The sequence below is a fragment of the Triticum urartu genome, chromosome 7A (assembly GCF_056163025.1).
Source record: "Triticum urartu cultivar PI428250 chromosome 7A, HENAU_Tu73, whole genome shotgun sequence".
Lineage (NCBI taxonomy): Eukaryota > Viridiplantae > Streptophyta > Magnoliopsida > Poales > Poaceae > Triticum > Triticum urartu.
The window spans coordinates 59,327,363-59,347,951 of NC_141879.1; the positions used below are offsets into that span (position 1 = coordinate 59,327,363).

Below are 20,589 nucleotides of genomic sequence, written 5' to 3' on the forward strand. Positions count from 1 at the left end.
TAAAAAATTGAAAACTTGAACATTTTTGGAAAAACACTCGAAATTGTGGACATTTTTTGAAAAACGTGAAAGAATTTTGAAAAACTTCAAATGTTTTTCAAAGCACGAACATTTTTTGGAAAAAATGAAGAAAAATAAAATTCCGAAGTTTTTTGAACATTTTTTAGAAATGTTGAATTTATTAAAAAAATAAACAAGAAAAATGAAAAGAGAAAGAAAGAAAGGAACACTAGTGAAGAAATAAAACCCAAAGGGAAAAAGCCTGAAAAATAGTGTAGAAAAAAAAACTATCCTAGCTACTTGGGCTGGTCCATATGCAGTTTGCTCGCTGCGCATTTCCTAGTTTTTTTTGGGGGTGGGGGAGGTAAAACTAAGTTTTATTTATCAAACACCACAGAGTGTGGGATAGAGTTCGGATCTTGGAATTAGCCGAACCAAACGTGACGTCTTAGACTTAACGAAAGAGAAAACCTGGCTAGACTATGTGCTTCGACATTAATAGCATGACCTTCAGAAGAAAAATTATACAATCAAACAAAGACGCTTGCACTTGATCTCGCTGATAATGGCTCGTTTGCCAGATAGTTTACTCACATTTTTCTGAGAGAATATTTAGCCTCGATGGGCTGGGAAATCGGGCCGGCTAACCTCGAGTGCGACCGGCCCGTCGTTAGTCCAGTAGAAAGCCCGCCACGTCGCCCAAGAGCCCACCCTTATCTGTTTTTTTTTACAGGACCCGTATCTGTTCTGTTCCTCCAGCACGACCGGCGGCCGCCCAGCCTCCTCCGCCCGCTCGACAGCTCCCCCGCCGCCGGAGCTACGCGCTCACACCCCGCCCCCCAGGTCCTCCGCCGTGGCGAGCCTCTCCCTTCCCTCCCTCTCTTCCGCGCGGCCCCGCCTTCTCCTCGCCGCGCCGCCGGCCGCTCCACCCCAGCTCGCCCCCGTCCGTGAAGGCGACGACCGCCACCAGCGGCCCCATTCGAGGGAGGGAGAGAGGTTCCTCTCAGGTCAGCTTCTTTTCGCCTTTCTCTCAAGCGTGACTATCCATGCATCTGGCCAGTTCCTCGATTTGGACTTGGTATGAACACTAGCACGGGGAATGGATCTCGGACGATGAAGATTTTTTTTTTATTATTTAGCAAAACCGTCACAGGACATGGATGAGGCTTTTGTGCGGTATTTCTTTTTTTTCCAGATTTTTCTGGATGGTTAAGTTTTGGCCTGAATTTCTTTTAAGGGTGCGACTAGATCTCAGTCGATTAAGATTTAACCAAGTCTCAATCAAGTGACAGAACACATAAGAAAGAAAAAACTAAAAAGAAAATTTTGCACAAATCTCTACGCAAGATCTGATGAATATAGCATCGACTGAGACATAACCAAGTTTTATATCTAAGTCGACTGAGATTTAGCAACTCTGTTTTTTTTAATGGCAAAATTATTTTGTTATTTTTTATAGGGAATATATTCTGGTCTTTCCACCCTCTCATTTATGTCATCTAGCAAAGAATCATGGTCAGTTGTACGCGTGGCATTTATCAATTGGCAAAGCGCTAAATTTGGATATTTGATCAATTGCAGATAAAGATTGGGCAGTTTGGCTGGGGCAGAGCAAACATGGGACATTTTATCAATTAGCCCCCGCGACTACAGCCACAGTGTCGCTCGCTACTCGCACACAGCCGGCGGAGACGAACCATAGATGGTGCCGGAGGACGGCGCGCAACAGGCGGCGGCCGCCACCGCGGAGCACCCCGCGGTGTCGGAGGTGGACTCGTTCCGGTGCCAGGTCGACGACCTCGCCTGCAAGACCGACGTGGTAACCCCGCCCCCTCCTAGCCTTGGTATCAGTTTCCGTCTCGCCTCAGTAGTGATTTCCATGAAGGGCTCTGCTGCCAGAGCAGCTTGATTCTCAAGAGTGCGCCATTTTCGGGGATTTTGGCTATTGCATGATTAGGTGTCAGGTCTAGCGGTCTCCTGTTGCGATACGGTGTTCTTTCCCCCCAAGAATTAGGGCAAAGTTGTCTCAGACTTGAACTGGTGTGTGTTGCAGCTGGAGAGGAGGGTGAACGAGGTGGTAGGGTTCTACGACGGCAAGAAGCATGGCAGCGGAGGGCGCAGGGCCAGTGGTAGCAGCAGGTATGCGGCGAATGGTGCAAGGGACAGCAACTGCAAAGGGATGCCCGACCTCATGCGGCAGCTTACCGGTATCATTCGCCAGGTGATGATCTTTCTTCAGCTGTGGTTTATCCCATGGTTCATTGTGTTTGCTGGCTACTTATGCTATATTCTTGCATCCTAGAGTGTGTTTTAGAAAGTCGGACTGGTGCCAGCTTTGTAATTCGCGAGTCAATTTAGAACATTAGAAGGCTTTCCGACCTGATCGTGATCGATATTGACTAATGTGGCAACCTAGACTTTTTCCATTGCTTGTAGTGATTGCCTGCACATACTCCTCCTGTTCTTTCCAGCAAGATAGATTTAGAATGGAATCAAGATTTCTGCTACAAGTTTCAAACAGCTCCCAAATTTATGTATGCTTCCATGAACATCAATCTGGTTCTTTTTGGCTGTGTTCATTGGTAGACCATTTTTCACATGTGGTCTTCTGGCGCAGTGAATGAAATAAGCCTAAAATATATGGTCTGCAGCTCTTGCTGAATGCAATCATCTGAACCTAACTAAAAAGCCTTGCAAGTGAACTTACAATGCATTTTTTTTAAATTGGATATACTTTTGGGATTGATTCAACCACTATATGTGGAAAATCCTTTTTATTAATCTAGTTTTCTATGGTGTAATACCCAGTACAAAATTTATCGTTCTTTATGCACCTTCCAAGTTCGATTGAGCTACTGCAGCTAAAAACTCAAATATGCGATCTCTTTGCCCTATGAAAAGCTTTCTGTTGATTTTTGCAAAATTTGGCACTTGATCCTCTTTTCTATTTTCATTTTCTTCCAGATCACGTCTCATGAATGGTCAGCGCCATTTCTGCAACCGGTAGATGTTGTAGGCCTACAACTTGATGACTATCACAAGGTGATACTGCCAGTACAGTTTGTCCTGTATTTTGCTAGAGTTCTGTTCCTAATGAAAAGAAATTTTGACTATAAGTGATACATTTTGGTAACTTAATGTGAATTAGTTCTGATAGTACTGTTTATAGTTTGCATGACCTAATGTTGGCAAGCCATCAGGATCTTAAAAACACAAGCTGACTTTGATTGCATAGCACGTTACTCGTGATTCGCTGCAGGATTTTTTTTTTCTGGTCTCCATTCTGCTTTCAGTTCACATGCTATTGCACTTTCTGAGAAGATTTTCAATGTCAAGGGAAAAACTGTTAAATCCTCCCTTATCTATGTATGGAAAACATGGCTGGGTATCTTATTAGCTGTTAATTGGTTTTGTAACTATTGTTTGCCCTCTTCCATGTACATGAAACTGAAAACCATTGCTTGGAACTCTAAGATTGTAATCATCCCTAATCTATAGAAGGAAAACCTGACATATTAGGTTTTCTGTTTATCTTACAGCTGTAATTGGCTTTGCCACTTATTATTTACCTTCTATAGTGTACTTCATATTGATGTATCCCTTGAGTTGATAGCGAATATGTTTTTCTATATTTAGTATATCAGTAAGATGGAGTTGCTTCGTTGGTTTCTTTACCTGAAGCTTGTTTGTAGTGACTCATATCTTTGGTTTCTACATTTTGCAGATTATAACAAAACCTATGGATTTCTCGACCATCCAAAACAAAATGGAAGCGAAGGATGGTACCAAGTATAGAAGTGTTCGAGAAATATATTCTGATGTTAGATTAATTTTTACCAATGCAATGACATACAATGATGAACATCACGATGTTCACATAATGGCCAAGTTATTACTCGAGAAATTTGAGGAGAAATGGCTCCAGCTTCTCCCTAAAGTTGAGAATGAGGTTGATATTTGTAGTCTCAGATGTTACCGTTTTTGTTTTGATATGGATATGTGTTATTTAGCATTTGACAACAATAAGTTGGATCCTATTGTTTTAGGAAAGGAAACAACAGGTGGAACCAAACGATGCTCCAACCACAGACACTTCTCCGGAAGATGCTATTGCAAAATTAGCAAAAGATACTGATGATGAGGTCGGCCCTCTGGACTGTTATTCTTTTTATTCTTGTGTCAGTATTGATTTTAGCACATATACTGACTTCGACTCATGTTTAGAAAAAATGGCTGTTATCATTTAGCTTTTTGTCTATTGATGTATCGATGTGAAATCCTTTCTTGGCCAGCCTGAACATGCTTCTGTATCCTTGTCAAATATATGCCTTGCATATTCACTGCAACCCCTACTGTGTTCCCTTGTTTTGTTTTGTTATAGATATTCAGTACCTTTTATTTCTCGTGTTCCAGCTGAATGAGATTAATAAGCAGCTAGAGATGCTCCGGAACATGGTGGTTCAGAGATGCAGGTACGTCTTAAAGACGTTTATCTCATGCCTTTTGCTGTTTGCTACAGACTTATAGGGGTGCCAAGCCTAAAAACGTTACAATATTTTTTATCTTGTAGGAAAATGACCACAGACGAGAAGAGGAAACTCGGTGCAGGTCTTTGCCACCTGACACCGGAAGATCTTAGCAAGGCGCTGGAGCTGGTTGCACAAGACAATCCTAACTTCCAAACTACAGCAGAGGAAGTGGACCTTGACATGGATGCTCAGGTAAAGCTCCTTTATTCTGAACCCTAACCGCGCTCCATGCGCCACACTGTTTATAAAATGTTAAACCATGCTTCCTGCGCGGGCGGATGCAGAGCGAGACGACCCTCTGGAGGCTGAAGTTCTTTGTGAGGGAAGCGTTGGAGCGACAGGCCAACACAGCCGCGGCCCCTGGCAAGACCGACGAAAACGCAAAGAGGAAGCGCGATATCTACAATGCTCTAGCCAAGACCGCCTCGAAACGGATCCGGAGATAGCCCGGTTCAGGATGTTTCCGTAGAAGTACCGTCATGGGACAATTTTCTCCCTTGTGTGTAAGACATGTGTGGCAGTGTATATATGAACATGAATCTGCACTAAGCAGTCACACCTGACCTGGTCTAATGTTATAGCATGTTATTGCCACCTATGTTAAATACAGAGCAATGTTGATGCAGCTCAAAAATAATAATCACAACAGAGGTGATTTTTATTACATAAAATTAATGGTGTGTACTCTGCACATGGCGCTGCGAAAAAGGGCATCCTAATTCAATAAATCCTGAAGAAAACAACAGAGGTTATTCATTGGTAAACTTCCTAACTCATCAGCTTCACTTCATAGGGTAAACTGTTCTTGAGGAGCTGCACAAAACAATGTAAAAAATCTATGCTGAGCATTCTTATCTTTGGGGTGAAAGAAACATCAAAGGGGTTTGATTGTATGGTTCACCTCACCACTGCCGTCTACCAACCATCAGGCCTCAGTTTTCTCTGCACTTGGCAGATCGTGTCCCTGCAAGATACCATACATTAGCATCACCATCATGCTTAAAGCATAATGAAACAACATTCGCAATATCATTTTCATTGTGATGGTAACATACCACACATCGGAGCACGCCGCCGCGTCTAGGAAGCTCAAGGAGATGGACAAGCCGGTCTCGGGATCGAACCACGAGATGAACGTCCCTGCGAGAGAGATTGAAGATGGCATAATCATGGTGCCATTGAACAGAGGGGAACAAACAAAATAAAGGCGGCACCATTCAAAACAGATTAACTTAAAGCTTCCATCTTTTCTGCGATGACTTTTCGTCTTAGATTTGAATGTTGAAAGAACAGAAATTGAGAGAGGGGAAAGCAGGGGAAGCAAGAGAGGGGCTTCTTCACCTTGGCGCCTCCTGTAAATGTCATCCGGGGTGATGAGATGCAAAAGCATCGTCTCCTTGTTCTCCACGTCTATGACAGCCAGAACGATCTCCTTCTCCGATGTCGATCCCTGCGACAACAAACATACGGGAACGAAGAAGGCCATGAGTGACAACCTAAATCAGCGGAACCCCCAATGTGCGATGAAGGGACATTGTTACGATGTAATCTGTTCTGCTACTCGCTCTGCCGTCACATATCGGTTGTAACAACATCTTATGTTGTGTTGGACGAAAGCACTGCGAATCTCTAGTGAACAGCATATGCCATACCTCGAGGTGGTCGATGGTGACACGGCCGGCGCCGTAGTCGTCCCACCCGCCGCCATCGTTCAACCTGAACACCTTCACAGGCTGCACAAGATCTCCACAAGATTACTCCCAAGATTCGTCAGTTCATCAGCAATCGCGCGCCTCATGAGTTCATCAGTTCACCTAGATACGATCATCAGAGACATACAAAGATACTAGCACTACTTAATTCCTCTCAATCACAGACAAAAAAAATTCTTAATTTCTGCTAAAAGATCAGAGTTCTCTTGAGCGAAATCGGCCGGCTGCTCCGCGGAGCCGCGAGCATAAAACAAGAGGGCACGCGCACGGGGGACGGCGAGGTTTCGAGGAGGGCGGGCCGCCGGCCGGGGAGGGAGGTCGACGGCTTACCGGCATCGGCGCGGGCTGGGGCGGGACGGCGGCGGGCGCCGGCTCCGCGTTCTTCTTCCCGGGCATCGCGGTCGCCGCCGGCTCCGGGAACGATCGATGAGTGGTCAGCAACGAACCCTAGTACACTTTGCTTTTCTTTTTCTTTTTTGACCTGATGAACCCTAGTGCACCCGGAGTGCCAAGTTATAGCGCCGGGCTGGGCTCCAGGGAGCCCTTCTATTTAAAAATTCGAAAAATATTTCAAAAATAATATTTCCTCTTTTACAAGTCTCTATTAAAAAAAACACGAAAGCTTATACATGTTCATGACGGATCTGTAAATTTTCGTTCGAAAACGTTATGATTTGTGAGCTACACAAAGAAAACGAAATCCTGGCCCATAAAATATGGCTCATTTTCATGCACGTATTTCTTTTTCTTTTTGTAGTGTGAAAATATATGGTTACGAAAATGTTCACGAACTTGTTATACATGTATTTCTACATACACTATTTTATTATTACTATTATTATTTTGCGTTGTAAGAATGTGGTATTTAAATATGTACTCCCTCCGTCCCAAAATAAGTGTAGTCATTTTAGTTTAAAAGTCACAATTTAAACTAAAACAACGACACTTATTTGGGGAAGAAGAGAACACATTGTTGTGATATGGCCTCCTTTGGCCATTTCCGAGGTGATACACCAATATTTTGTTCCCGTGAAACCAGGGATGCCATTTAAATTTTTGATAACAAAAAGGAACCTCAATGGAATAATCAGCAAGGGCAAAAATGAGAATTATTATGCATTGCAAAAGATGTAGTACTCCCTCCGATCCATCTACACTGCTATTAAACAATCAAACAAAAACTTTCTTAAATGCACTTTGCAATTAGTCCCACAATCCACACGAACCAATCAACACCACACGATTAGACCCACACTTCTCAATCTAACAGCCACCATTGATCTAATATTTTTATGGGGTACACTTAACAATTTTCAATGCCTGACCATGCTTCACCTAAGATGTAATACTGGAACTACCATTCCCACGTCCCCTGCAATCACGGAAATCTGGTCGCAAACTAAGGCAACTCTAGGACCTCCCAGTTCCAAAAAAAACTCCACGACCTCGACCTCACCGTCTGGCACGACGGCGGCCTGGTGCGAGACGCCGCCCACCACCAACGTCCCCTGCCTGCACGGCGACCTCGCCGCACTGCACCACATCGTCGCCTCCCTGCACGATTGCCATCGCGATTGTTGCCGCTCATAGTGTGGCATCCATCCTGCGAGATCCCCAGAGTCCAGGAGATGGAACCTGCCCCGACACCAGCCTTGCCGCCGCGCCCGCGCACGGCCCTACACCCGCGCCCGCCGCGTCCCCTGAACCAGCCGGCCACACGTAGCTCTGATTCTTCCGTCCATTGCTTCAGGTTCCACTTCTTCGTAGCGTGACGGCGACTCAGGGGGCTGGATTTGGCCACCGTCTGGAGGGACGCCATATATTGGATTTGGATGGTGAGCCCACGCATCTTGATTTTATTCAAAACGTTCCTCTCTAGCATGGTACTGATATGTGATGGGCCGGATTTAGAAGATGCCCTTCTAATCAATTTTATTGGCGATCTTCTCATTGGACTGCAGCAGATACCGTCTTGATGTATATATGGTGCCGTGATAGCTGATTAAATCTACAAATTCTTTGTCGTTGACTATGGCCTTGTCTGTCAACTACCTTGATAGGTTCCTCTCCGTCTATCCCCTTCCTGTAAGTCTATAATCTCTGTAGATAAATCTTGTATGATGCCATGGTTGCCCCTTTATTCCTGGAGTATTTGCAGCTGGTACTATTTCTTTTTCTTTTTTAATTCACAGCTACTGGCATGAATTGGCCCTTGCATTTGGTCCTAGCACTGGCAATAATTTGAATCTGTTAATTGGGGACAGATATGCCCATCACCGGTATATATTTTGGTTCTGTCTAGAATTGGGGACAGATGACATCAGATCTTTTAATAAATTATAAACAACATATCTTTTTAATTTTGGTTCTGTCTAGAATGGTGAAATTCAATTTTGTTCTACTGCAGATTATTTTAATCATCTTCACCAACAGTATATATTGCAGAGAATTGTTTTGGTTTAGTTTTTAGCATGTAGATATGATATGGTAAGCCTCCAGTGAAGGAGGGGCTTAGTCAAATAGAAACTGTTCTATTTGATATCCAATGTAATTTGGAAATTAGTGGCAGAAGACTCCTAAACTAGCATAGCATTTTGTTTGAATTTCTCTTTACTTGATTGTGTTACTTATGCGCAATCACCATACTTGACATGGGTCCCTGATTTTGTCACTTCCATTGACGAGTCTTTTGTAAGCATCTCGATGCGGAGGTAGAACTTCTAACAAGTCTTCCTGTTATACGTTGTTTGTTGCTACTTTTTGCTGCAATGTGGAGGTACAGATTCTAGCTGATATATCTTCATGCTTTACCTTGTTTACCACTGTCCTAATATGGAGGTACAGATTCTAGCTGATATATCTTCATGTTTTACCTTGTTTACCAATGTCCCAGATTTTTGTTTCCTCTTTGCTTTGAGTTAGATAGAAGATGGGACGTGCTTTGTTGTACTTTCCTCTTACGCTAACCCTACGCACCATGGTGTTGCAGCACCCTCGGCTCAAGGGAACCATCTCCAAGCCTACCGTACTCGAATCATGGAAGCGTGCAAAGTACAGCGCATCATGGTGTCGCTGGCTACCCGATCTCTACAGCCACAACAAACGGCTACATGACCGACCAGGCCGGTGTCTTGACCTCTGAATCACGTCGCTGTGCTAGCGCCTTGATCTCGCATGCGGCCGTCTAAAACCCGAGAGGCCAACCTCGCTCGAGCGTCGCCGGCCAGCACTCATCTGCACAGGAGCAGCTGGTTGGATATATGTGCCTCCTCCGCCTCTTATTCCCTGAAACGTAATGTTATGAGTATAGTTTCTAATCACTGATGTCACATTGGCATAGAATTAAACTGCATAGGTTAGATTGACATTTTGCCCTATGTTTAATTACTATATGTGTTGCACACTGGTCCATGTATTTATTCTGTTGGTCAAAAGTTTTGACAATCAAGTTTCGTCAGACATGAGTTGTAAAAATTTTCAGTTACTTTTCTATGCCTACCATTCATCTCTGAACCGTTGTGATGGAGATTGTAATACTGTGTTTAAAATGTGTCAGCCCATATGCGAGATCTTCTTTTCAAGATGGCAACCATGATTATAAGTTAATCATTTATACTTTACAAGCATATCATATATGTGTAATTAATGTGTTTGCATTAGAGCTTTCATAGGGAAATTGCATAAGATCTTATAAAACCATTTTGTCACACACATTTTTCTGAATGGCAGCTGCAAATGCCAGGTAGCAGCTTGCACTAGGTTGACGTGAATATTTACTCTTCTTTTGCATTGGTACTGAAACTTGGCAGTTCACAAGGATTGGCACCACGGACTGAATGGTCCCAACCATCGTGGACACACCAGGGGCAGGGGCTGCATGCTGCCAAGGCCGAGGCAACTGCCAAGAAGACTGGGCTCAATGTAGTGACCGAGGAGGCGCAGGTCGCAGGTTATGCTCTTCTAATTAGTACGATGATTTGCATATGTAACAATGCTACTCTCAATGGATTTGCTAACAATCTCCAGATTTTCCCTTTGAGTGTGTGTGTGTGTGTGTGTTTTGCATGAGTATTTAACCAAAAACTACCACAATTCATGGAACCGTGCCTACAAACTACCACTTTACGATTTTGTTCTGAAAAGTACCACTTTTTTTGCTAATCTGTGACTAAAAACTACCATGTGTGTAAATCAACCGATTCATCCATTTTAAACGCGTTTATGATAGACCTGGCCCGCATGCGTAAGTCAACGCCCCGCTCCCTCCCCTGCACCGGCGAGCAGCAGCAGCTCCGCCTTGCACTGTGCCGGCGAGCACGGGCAGCTCCACCGCGCACCCCCTTGCCGGCGAGAAGCAGCAGCACCGCGGCATTGGTATATGTGTTTTGGAATCTTGGTAGTAGTTCAGTAGTGGTCCAGTCGTAATATCTTACAAGTACCGTGCTAATCAAAAATTTCTTGATCAAGTTTATTATTATTTCCATTGTACTATACTTTATTTCCATGGTATCAAGTTCTACAAATTGCATGTTCTGGTACAATATTTGTTTTTTTTAGATGCTGCCTTTTTTGCTAATAAATCTATAGTTCAATCTGGATGCAGAATCAAAGAAAATTATGGCCTTGTGTTGATAGTTGCAGTTACACTGTGATGGATTGTGTTTACTTTTTGTTTATGGAAATAGAGAAACTGATTATTCTGTTTGCAGGACGGGTATCCTAAATTCTAATTCAGACATTAGTGATGATATAACAATTTCCTACGCCAAATTGTCATTCGGGCGAGCCTAGCTTAGCTTGAAACCACCGGAGATTGTGTGGTTCACGAGAGGTAGAGACTCCACCTGATATTTTGTCGTGCCCACTGACAACAATGACATGGATAGTGACGTCACTGCTGGACATAATTGCCCTATTTGTAAACTGTTGGGTAGTCCTATTTGGTGGATTGTAACGAGCTATATAGTATGTTGAAAGCAGATGTAACCTCATTCATTTTCACATAGATGCCTCTCCAGTATATCTGATCTTTCGAGCCTACAGTTTGTAATGTTGTATTTCTTTTGTGAAACCTCCACAAACTGTCTATGAACCATATATGCAGTAGTCAGTAAATGTTCCCACATGTATTTATTTGTTGTTTAAAGGAATGTTAAAATTATTATGTTCAACTATAATTTAAAATTTCCATTCCTTTCGGCACGGTCAACTTTATATTTGTTGGTGGACACGTGCGTTGCACGTGCATGGTTACTAGTATTAAGTAATGCTGCTTTAGTGCGACTTTGTAGAGAGTAGTAGTGTTATCTCCATCTGTACATATTCATTTCTTAATTTACAAGAATTCCATTCAATTCCCACAAGAAACATCCTGAGCCCTAGGGTCAGCTCAGCACTTGGGTTTGTGAATAAGAATGCTTCTATATATTTTTCACAATTGAGTCGACCAAAAGTTACATCTTACAACTTCACCGCATGTCCAGCAAGCCCAGATCGAACAAGATAAAACATGAGTACAGCAAGCCCGGAAGAGATAAACATGGGTACAGCAAACGGACGGAGAAAAACTCCAAACCGACAGATGATCGATGCTATCTATAAACGATGTGATGAATCACCGTGACCAAGTGAACAATGAATCGCTGCTGTCAGCAGGCTGCTGAAACATTCCTACAGAAACTTCTCGGCAAAATCATGCAGAACTCTCTTGTTCTCTATGCTGGATTACAACTTGATGGATTACAGTTTGATGAGAACCGGGACCAGAATGGGCTACCTAAATGTCGCGTAGGATGGGCCAACCTTTCTTGGCAATCTCATCGATCTTGGAGCTTATCTTCTTCTGGGTCTTTGGAGGACAGAGCTCGGCTGCATATGCGTTCAGCTTCGCGGCCAGTGTCGATGACAGGAGCTCCTCTTCTGGCAGGTTCCCGATCAGTTGCACCAGGAAAGGCTTGCGCTTCAGCTCGAATTTCTAGCATTCAGATCGATTTCACGTAAGTGCACAACATACATAAAGAGGATTCATTACTCTACTAGAACGCCATTTGCATTGCAGGTCTCACAAGGAAGAATAATGAATGACATAGATACCTGATGTTCTGGTTCAGCTGGATAAAATGCCCCCAACGGTTGGATCTTTGTGGTGATAACGCTGCTGCGGTCCTTGGCTTGTTCCCTCTCTTTGGTAAGAGCAGCCAATCTAGCCTCGAGGGTTCCATTCGTGAAAATGACGGATCTGTGACCACACAAATGAGCAACAGTTAACGATCATGATGCTCGCAAGAAGATAATTTGCCGACAACAGCTATCATCATATTGTGCTATGCTGCTGCTATGCACACAGAGGATCTTTTTTGAGCTACTGGCATTACATTCCAACCAAGATGAATCCATGAAGGCATGAAACCAAGGTGAAAACGTTGGCTTTGTTGCTAACATATCATATGCTAAAACACTGTAAACAAAATCCATCTAACATGAAAATGCAGCGTATGCAAACAGATGATCATCACACCCTCAAATAGAAATTTACTGGTCTAGAGAAAAAAGTCAATCACCTATATTGGTTGCCAACATCTGGTCCTTGTCCAAAGACCTCCCGTGGATCATGGCTTGCCCAGAACACGTCCAAAAGCTGCTTGTACTGAATCAGCCGGGGATCATATTCGACCTGGATGGATGAAGTGCAAGCAGAAGTCAAAGCCAGTCATGGCAGCTCAAACATTACTCAATCTTCGATTAGCACATCAGAACTTATACAATTTTTATAATGGGCAGAAACACAGCACAATATAATGGGCAGAAACGCAGCACGATCACGCGCATCAAGACCAAAACATGCACAATTGCTTCAAGCACACGTTCCGTCAAACAAATCAGGCATGTCAAGTAGGTCCAAAACATTCATTCCATGTAGCTCAGAAATTACTCAAGCTCTGACTAGCACTTCAGGACTTGTGTCCTTTTATAATGGGCAAAACCGCAGCAAGATCACAGGCACCAAGACCAAAACATGCCCAATTTCTTCTAAAAAAGCACGCCCAATTGCTTCAAGCACACGCCACAGCAAACAAATCAGGCATGTTCCAAAGCATCCTATCATGCAGGTCATAAAACATTCGTTCATTCAATCGCTGCTAGTTTCACTTGCGCGCATAAAATGGTTTAGTTTAATAACCAACCAAGTACAGAGAACAGGCTATATCGCTACCAATAGTAGGGACAAAAATGAAAATTATAAGGAAGGAGCTGGCGGAAGGAGAGCTCTGTGGGTACTACCTTGACGCACTCGGCGTGGTCGGCGAGGTTGCGGTACTCGGGGTTGGCCTTGGAGCCGCCGGCGTAGCCGACGGAGGTGCGGAGCACGCCGTGGAGGCACCCGAAGGCCGCCTCGGAGCGCCAGAAGCTGCCCAGCGCGAACACCGCGGTGGCCGGCGCGCCCCCGGCGCGGACGGTGAGCCGCGCGCCCGAGGCCGCCGCCACGAGGCACGCGAGCGCCCATAGGAAGGCGGCCGCGGCGGGGGAGGACGCGCGGGCCATCGCGTCGGCGTGGGAGGGGAGGGGAGGGGAGGGGGGGGCGCGGCGGAGATCGGGATCGGAGGGGGGCGCGCGCCGCGAGCGAGCGACCTACCGTCGGTGGGTGGGTGGTGGGGGTGGGGTAGGTTGGTCCGGACGGGATTATTCTGAGCGGGGGTGGACGACGAGGAGTGTGGGGGTTGGTTGCTTCGTCCACCTGGGCTGTCCGGCCCGTGTGAGTGGGCCTGCTGGTGGGCTTCAAGACCTGATTTTGGGCCTCGGAATGTCAAAAAAAACCTGGTTATCCCAACAATTAGAGCTTAACTACGGCCCGTGTGAGTGGGCCGGATGGTGGGCTTCAAAAACTGATTTTAGGCCTCGGAATGTTCAAAAACCGCTTAACGCAACAAGCAGACTCAAAAAAAAAAATTAGAGTTCATTTTCGTTCTCAAAAAAATGTTCTATAGTCAGACTCAGAAGATGCTTACAGCTTGTCCCGGCAATTTTCTTTCAACAGAAAAAAACCCATCCCAAGAATCTGCACATAGGTGCCAAAATTAGTGTGCATATCTGGTGCAACCAAGTCTGCATAACTGTTTTTGGCCACACCAGTTTTTTCAGATTATTTCATCTGACAGCTATTACAGTGGACTTGCTCGAAGAAAAGACAGCGTATTACAGTTTACAATGCACGATGCATCGCCTCAACTGCGCACCGAGCAAGTCTTGCAGCACTGTCCGGGTGTCATAGACAGTCTACGCTGTCCGTTCCTGATTCCTCCCATTCCCAACACAAGGGGCACCTTCTGAGCCACTGCTCCAGTCCGCAAGGAATTTTTTTTGTACATACTCCTACGTTGCAGAGTTCAGAAGGACTGCCTTTTGGGGGTGTGATCCCAAAATTCTTGCCTGCAACTGTAACAAATAGCAAGCTGAGTCACAGATAACGTTCAACAATCCAAGATGGAAATTTACTCGCGAAGTTGCATGAACACTGCAGTAAATTCAAGTCCATGGATCAAATTAACTACAGAAGGCCTAACGTAGATTTTTTGGAGGACCATGATGCCCTACCTGAAGCAGGGCTCACTGTTCGCTAAAACGATGGTTCAACAAGTCTAAGTTCTCCACTACTTCTATATACTCTTGACCTGAAGTTAATGAACGAAAGCCTAGAGAAATCTCTTCCACGCTATAACTTGATTACCATGGAGTTACAAAGCATGCAAATGTATAGGAGGTCGAGATACGTTTCATCCCTTTTTTTTTTGTATAGCAACAATTGATATTTTACTACAATTACCACAATTTACATAGCTGAAAAGGTACAGAACATATGAAAAATTCCTAAATTCCCACTATTTCATCAAGCAATAAACAAAGGAGCCAACACATACAGAGAAGTAGACTTCAAACAGAAAAAGAACATACCCTGGAATAGCACCCTCTAACATGGCAAAGCCGTGGCCACTGAACCGAAGAAATAAGATTCAAGCACCAGAGATAAAGGTCAAGACTTCTCCAAGGTCCTTGACTATCACCCAGCTTCAAGAAGATATTTGATATTCCATAGAACTCTGAACAGGCAAGAGACCAGGTGTTTGCTAGTTATAATGCTCCGAAGATGGGGGCCAACTTAGCCTGGGGTACTCATATCTAAGCTAACACCATAGGTCAAAACTCTATAATGTAGGCCAATTGTCAAATATAATGGTGCAAAATGCTTCCCTCTGACAAAATCCTGGAACTTTACTTTCGTATATTTCAAATTATACTTGAAGATCCACAAGATCCTCATCTATAAGCAGCATCTGGTCCCTGGGATCACTGCCAGCCATCCTCATCATGTGATGAATATCTTGCAGCAGACTATAAATCAACTCAGACTCGCTGTGGGACTTGTCACGTGCTACAAATACATGTACCTTATTTGCCAGCTCAATCCAACTACATCCTGGCTGCTTCTTTAGTCCTCTATCATTCATCTTAGATCGAATCTTTGCTGCTTCTTTCCACTTACCAGCAGAAGCATAAATGTTAGACAAGAGGGTGTAAGTTCCAGCATTATCAGGTTCTGCTTCTAAGAGATTTCTTGCTGCCAAATCACCGATACTTTCATTTCCATGTGCGTTACACCCACCTAGAAGGGCACTCCATACAGTACTTGATGTAGGCTTAAGTTTAAGACCGTTGATTAATCTTTTGGCATCATCAAGTCGTCCGGCTCGGCTACAGAGATCAATCAAGCAAGTGTAGTGCTCATCCCGCACTGCAATGGACGTATCCTTTGCCATGTATTCAAATATCCTAAGCCCTTCGTCGACCAAACCAGAGTGGCTACATGCTGAGAGCAGTCCCACGTATGTGACATCATTAGGCTTATACCCATTTTCTTGCATCTTTTCATACAAAGCTATAGCTTCTACACCAGCCCCATGATGTGCATATGCTGCAATAATGCCATTCCAAGATATTACGTCCTTCTCCCCTGAGAGATCAAACACCTTCCTTGCCAACCTAATTTCGCCACATTTGGCATATAAATTCATGAGGCTGGACTCGATAAAATTATCAAACTGAAATGGTGTTTTGCATATCATCTGATGCACCTGCTGCCCTTCACTGAGTCCGGCAAGATTGCTGCACGCATCAACCGCACCCAAAAACGTCACCTGATTTGGTCTGATCCCATCAACGAGCATACCGTTAAATACCTGCAGTGCCATTTCACTCTCATTACCTTGCAAGCAACCATTCATCATAGTAGTCCAGCTGACTACATTCCGTTTAGGCATCTCGTCAAAGAGTTCTTGTGCCTTCTTCAAATCTTTGTTCTGGATAAAACCGGTGATCATAATGTTCCAAGAAGCCACGTCCCTCTCGGGCATATTCATGAACAAATCAAGAGCTTTGTCAATCCTGAGGTTCCGGGCGTATCCGGAGATCATGGCATTCCAGGAAACGACATTCCTCTCCGGCATGCCATCAAACAGCGCTCGAGCCTCATCCACGCTTCCGCACCGTGCAAGGCCGGCGACCATCGTCGTCCACGACATCACATTCCTCTCGGGCATTCTCTCAAACAGCTTCCGTGCCTCGTCCATGGTCCCAGACCGCACCAGCGCGGCCAGAAGGATGTTCCAGGAGCCGGCGTCCCTCACGGGCATGCTGTCGAACAGCGCGCGCGCGGCCCCCGTGCGGCCGGCGGAGGCGTAGGCCTCCAGCATCGTGTTCCACGACACGACGTTCCTCTCGGGCATCCGGTCGAACAGCGCCCTGGCCTCGTCGACGCGGCGCGCCCGCGCGTAGCCGGAGAGGAGCGCCGTCCAGGTGACCACGTTCTGGCGCGCGTCGGGGCGGTGGAACAGCGCGCTGGCCTCGCGGAGCTGGCCCTGGCGCGCGTACGCCGCGACCATCGCCGTCCAGGACACCACGTCCCGGTCCGGCGTCCGGTCGAACAGCCTGCGGGCGTCGGGGACGCGCCCCGCGGCGGCCAGCTCCGCGATGCGGCGGTTCGGGTCCTGGACATGGATGAACGCGTCGGTGGCGGCGGCGCTGTGGTAGGAGAATGTGGAGGCGAGTTGGAGCCGCGGTGAGCGGAGGCGGCGCAGCGCGGCCCGACCTGCCATGCTTAGAAGATGGGAATCCAGAGTCTGTGAATGGAATGATCTATGTTTAGGCCTTTAGGCCCCGCTTGGAATGTAGTTTTTCTGCCACCCCCGTAATCTTTTACACCTGTATTATACCAGCCTTCAACCAAATACATTTCGAAGGGTGGTATTTTCTATCCGGTTGTAATGTGTGCTTGGCTCTTCAGGTTTCAATCCACTTGTAAAATATACGTGAGGCCCTGCTTGGATTGGGTGTAAGTTCTTACACCTGTATTTATTTTACAAGTGTAAATTACAGGTCAACACTTGATTCCTGCCTGCAATCAAAACGACGGGACGAGCTCTGTATTCTATACCGGCCAGAAACGAGGAGAAACGCTGATCCAAACGTGGCCTGAGTACACGCATATTCAACAGCACAGACTACACAAGCAATTTCCAATATAACTGCACTTCGACACAAATTGGACAAGTATAAAATGAGCTAAAATTTTCATTTATATTACAATAGCACAACATCAGTAAAAAAAATCATATTTTTGCAATCTTCCATTTAAAAATAGTTCCGATAACTTATAGTGCTCAAAGTCAGCAATTTAAATTATAATTCTATTGAGGCATACTTGTCTTGTCTCGTTGGCATGGTACATAACCAAAGTTAGGACTCGGCAATTGTTGAATCGGTGTGCGTCTAGACATAAAATATTTCTGAAAGATTATGACTCTTCATGGACTGAGGTAACCACAGAATCATGCGAAAGGGCGACCTGAAAAAAAAACATTAGCTATATAATGATCACTTTGTGCTCTAAGAATGATACCAACCACGGATGTTGAGAACAACCATGCATGTCAAAAAGATTAGCACAAAATCCTGAATTACCAAGGGGAGCCAGATGGTGCAAGGTAGCCATAGCATGTCACTCAAGTTTAAAGTAACTGCATTATTTTTCAAGAAACACCGATGAAGAAACAACATGGCAGCAATATAAACAAAATCTTGAATAAGAAAAATGTTCTAGGCAACAACAAGTCTACACATGTCTAGAATATTATGTTGCAAAGGGGGATTGGAACATCAGCACCAACAATATAACTCTGAAGCTGAGACCATTTGTAGAACCCCAATAAACAGTGCAAGCAATCATGCAATAAACAGGGCAAGCAAAAATGAAGATTGGGATACATTCTATTGATTAACCTAGCGAAAATAAAAGGAGCACGGACAATACCTTTGATCAGAGCACCAGATTGATTGAAGGAATAGCACCAGATGAAAGCCGAGCTACAAAGGAATACTCGCTCAACTAAGCCTTACAAACTTATCTTTAGTGGGGAGAAGAAATGCAGAAAACCAAGATAATGGTACTTACAAGGAGGAGGCTGAGGACTAATCTTGTCGACTTCCTTCTTTAGCCACATACCCCGCAATCTTGAGTTGTAACCCAGGAAAATCTCACGATTTGCTGCATCCTTGAAAACATCAGAGGCAAAGATTTTGACCTCGTCGGGAACATCATCCATGTCATTCAAGACCTGCAAGCATTCTGCAATTGAGGGTTGTTTTCCTTGCTGTGACACTTTTTCCTTCTTGGAAGCTTGATCTTTCTTGAAATTCACATAAGCCATCATGGAATCTTCAAGCCGCTGTACAGATGTGGCACCTTTTTGTTTCTTAGTTTTTTTTCCTTTTGCACTTGATTCACTTATTTGTGGTTGATCGCCATCAGCATCTTCACTGGCTAATTCTTCCTCGTCATTGACAGTGTTATCTCTTTCATCCACATCATCTAATGTAGGAGTATCATTGATGTCAATTATTGAAGAAGTCCTTACGTTGTCATCTCTTCCATGTCTTGTATTTTTCTTGCTAGTGCTTGCAACCATCTTATCCTTCGCTCCAAAGTTGCTACCTGTTTTTGTGCCAATCGGAGGCTTCCTTGATGTGAGGCAGTGTCTTCCTTGCGCAATGTGTCCTTCATAGAGCACACCCAATGCCTCGTACAATGGAAAGCTCTTTCCTTCATACATTTTGAGCTTTGGGTCCTCCTACATAATTAATAGAAAGGTGTGAGAAAATCATGCATAGGCATGAAAAGTTCATGCACATATAAGGAAATCAAAAGTTAGAAGGAATAAAAACTTACTGCAATGATCTCTTCCCATTTTTCAGGCGTGGTGTTGATCACACATGCAATATCATTCCATGATATTCCAGAGCGGTTGACTATCAACTTGATATTTTTGTAGTGCTTTTTCAACTGAGCTTCCTTATCTTGAACCTGATCCTTGGTAAACCTTGCCTCTGGATATAAATTGTTCAGTTCCTTGACAACTTGATTCCATCCTTCGGTAGTCCACCCATTTTGGCCACGGTAATGAGATAGATTGTACTCTGTAAGTACCTCCACGAGACCTTTCTCATACCTTGCTGTCCACTTAGCCCTATTTTGCGTCATATTGAACCTATGACAATGTAACTTTAGCAATAAATCAATACAAGAATCTGATCACATTAAGCAACATAAGAATATGAAAAATCCAACATCACATTAAGAAATATAAGAATCTGAAAATGTAAAATCACATCAAGTAATATGAAATGAAACATTAACATAACTCAAATGTTACTAATATATAGGATCGATCCTAATAACATAACTCAAATGTCATCCTTACATAACTCAAATGAAACATTAACATAACTCAAATGTCATCTTTATATCTCAAATTCCACATCATTACAATAAATTACTTTGACAGAATAAAAACTTAAATTATTAGCTAGTAGATCTCCGTGAAGATCTTTCACTTCGAATTCTTTGATAGTCCGCCCACATCCTGTTGGCAATTTCATCTCTCATAGAATTACCAAGGTCCCTTTGATTGCTTGAGGATGTATGAACATGTCGAGGTCTGTCATCTCCATCAGGAAGAGTGACAAATAGAAGAGGGTCAATTTGCATTTGTTGCGTATCTAGCCATTGTTCATCACCTCTATGACTCCGGATTATATTGTGAAATACAGCTGCCGCCATAGGAATTTTGACTTGAGTGTCAATTGGGTAATGTGTGCCAACTTTTAAAATAGGAAATCGCATTTTCCATACACCAATTGTACGCTCTATATGGTTCCGTAGACGGGCATGCCTTAGATTGAATAGTTCTTTGGGGTTCTTTGGACGAGGGCCACCTCTACCGAAATCTTTTAGATGGTAA

General features: G+C 44.2%; 4 protein-coding genes across 4 annotated transcripts; 1 reads left to right on the forward strand and 3 right to left on the reverse strand.

Moving 5' to 3' along the window:
• Positions 1-718: 718 nt before the first annotated feature.
• On the forward strand, positions 719-5,154 carry LOC125527695 (transcription factor GTE1). The gene is made up of 9 exons (XM_048692214.2): positions 719-1,007; positions 1,582-1,819; positions 2,054-2,221; positions 2,965-3,042; positions 3,725-3,949; positions 4,047-4,142; positions 4,414-4,472; positions 4,571-4,721; positions 4,814-5,154. The coding sequence occupies exons 2-9, from the start codon at positions 1,703-1,705 to the stop codon at positions 4,973-4,975; spliced, it is 1,056 nt and encodes a 351-aa protein (XP_048548171.2). The 5' UTR covers positions 719-1,007; positions 1,582-1,702; the 3' UTR covers positions 4,976-5,154.
• On the reverse strand, positions 5,128-6,736 carry LOC125527696 (uncharacterized). The gene is made up of 6 exons (XM_048692215.2): positions 6,572-6,736; positions 6,182-6,262; positions 5,871-5,979; positions 5,585-5,669; positions 5,431-5,493; positions 5,128-5,342 (listed from the first exon to the last, which is right to left on the reverse strand). Exons 1-5 carry the CDS (start codon positions 6,635-6,637, stop codon positions 5,445-5,447), a joined length of 390 nt encoding a protein of 129 aa, XP_048548172.1. The 5' UTR covers positions 6,638-6,736; the 3' UTR covers positions 5,128-5,342; positions 5,431-5,444.
• Positions 6,737-11,642: 4,906 nt separating this feature from the next.
• MSRA5 (Peptide methionine sulfoxide reductase family protein) lies at positions 11,643-13,825 on the reverse strand. Its single transcript, XM_087534831.1, has 4 exons — positions 13,523-13,825; positions 12,802-12,914; positions 12,335-12,479; positions 11,643-12,215 (listed from the first exon to the last, which is right to left on the reverse strand). The coding sequence occupies exons 1-4, from the start codon at positions 13,781-13,783 to the stop codon at positions 12,018-12,020; spliced, it is 717 nt and encodes a 238-aa protein (XP_087390957.1). The 5' UTR covers positions 13,784-13,825; the 3' UTR covers positions 11,643-12,017.
• A 43-nt stretch (positions 13,826-13,868) lies between these two features.
• On the reverse strand, positions 13,869-17,556 carry LOC147957729 (Pentatricopeptide repeat (PPR) superfamily protein). Its single transcript, XM_087534830.1, has 2 exons — positions 15,191-17,556; positions 13,869-14,674 (listed from the first exon to the last, which is right to left on the reverse strand). The coding sequence occupies exon 1, from the start codon at positions 17,386-17,388 to the stop codon at positions 15,529-15,531; it is 1,860 nt and encodes a 619-aa protein (XP_087390956.1). The 5' UTR covers positions 17,389-17,556; the 3' UTR covers positions 13,869-14,674; positions 15,191-15,528.
• Between the last annotated feature and the right edge of the window lie 3,033 nt (positions 17,557-20,589).

What these genes read in the sequence shown, in the direction of transcription:
- MSRA5 (XM_087534831.1), bottom strand. Translation starts at nt 13,783, where the DNA reads ATGGCCCGCGCGTCCTCCCCCGCCGCGGCCGCCTTCCTATGGGCGCTC. An exon ending in GATGTTGGCAACCAATATAG is followed by an intron (nt 12,480 to 12,801) that starts GTGATTGACTTT and finishes GTGTGGTCACAG; the next exon opens with ATCCGTCATTTTCACGAATG. An exon ending in CAGCTGAACCAGAACATCAG is followed by an intron (nt 12,216 to 12,334) that starts GTATCTATGTCA and finishes TCTGAATGCTAG; the next exon opens with AAATTCGAGCTGAAGCGCAA.
- LOC147957729 (XM_087534830.1), bottom strand. Translation starts at nt 17,388, where the DNA reads ATGGCAGGTCGGGCCGCGCTGCGCCGCCTCCGCTCACCGCGGCTCCAA.
- LOC125527696 (XM_048692215.2), bottom strand. Translation starts at nt 6,637, where the DNA reads ATGCCCGGGAAGAAGAACGCGGAGCCGGCGCCCGCCGCCGTCCCGCCC. An exon ending in TCACCATCGACCACCTCGAG is followed by an intron (nt 5,980 to 6,181) that starts GTATGGCATATG and finishes TTGTTGTCGCAG; the next exon opens with GGATCGACATCGGAGAAGGA. An exon ending in CATTTACAGGAGGCGCCAAG is followed by an intron (nt 5,670 to 5,870) that starts GTGAAGAAGCCC and finishes TCTCTCTCGCAG; the next exon opens with GGACGTTCATCTCGTGGTTC.
- LOC125527695 (XM_048692214.2), top strand. Translation starts at nt 1,703, where the DNA reads ATGGTGCCGGAGGACGGCGCGCAACAGGCGGCGGCCGCCACCGCGGAG. An exon ending in AACTTGATGACTATCACAAG is followed by an intron (nt 3,043 to 3,724) that starts GTGATACTGCCA and finishes TACATTTTGCAG; the next exon opens with ATTATAACAAAACCTATGGA. An exon ending in CAAAAGATACTGATGATGAG is followed by an intron (nt 4,143 to 4,413) that starts GTCGGCCCTCTG and finishes CTCGTGTTCCAG; the next exon opens with CTGAATGAGATTAATAAGCA.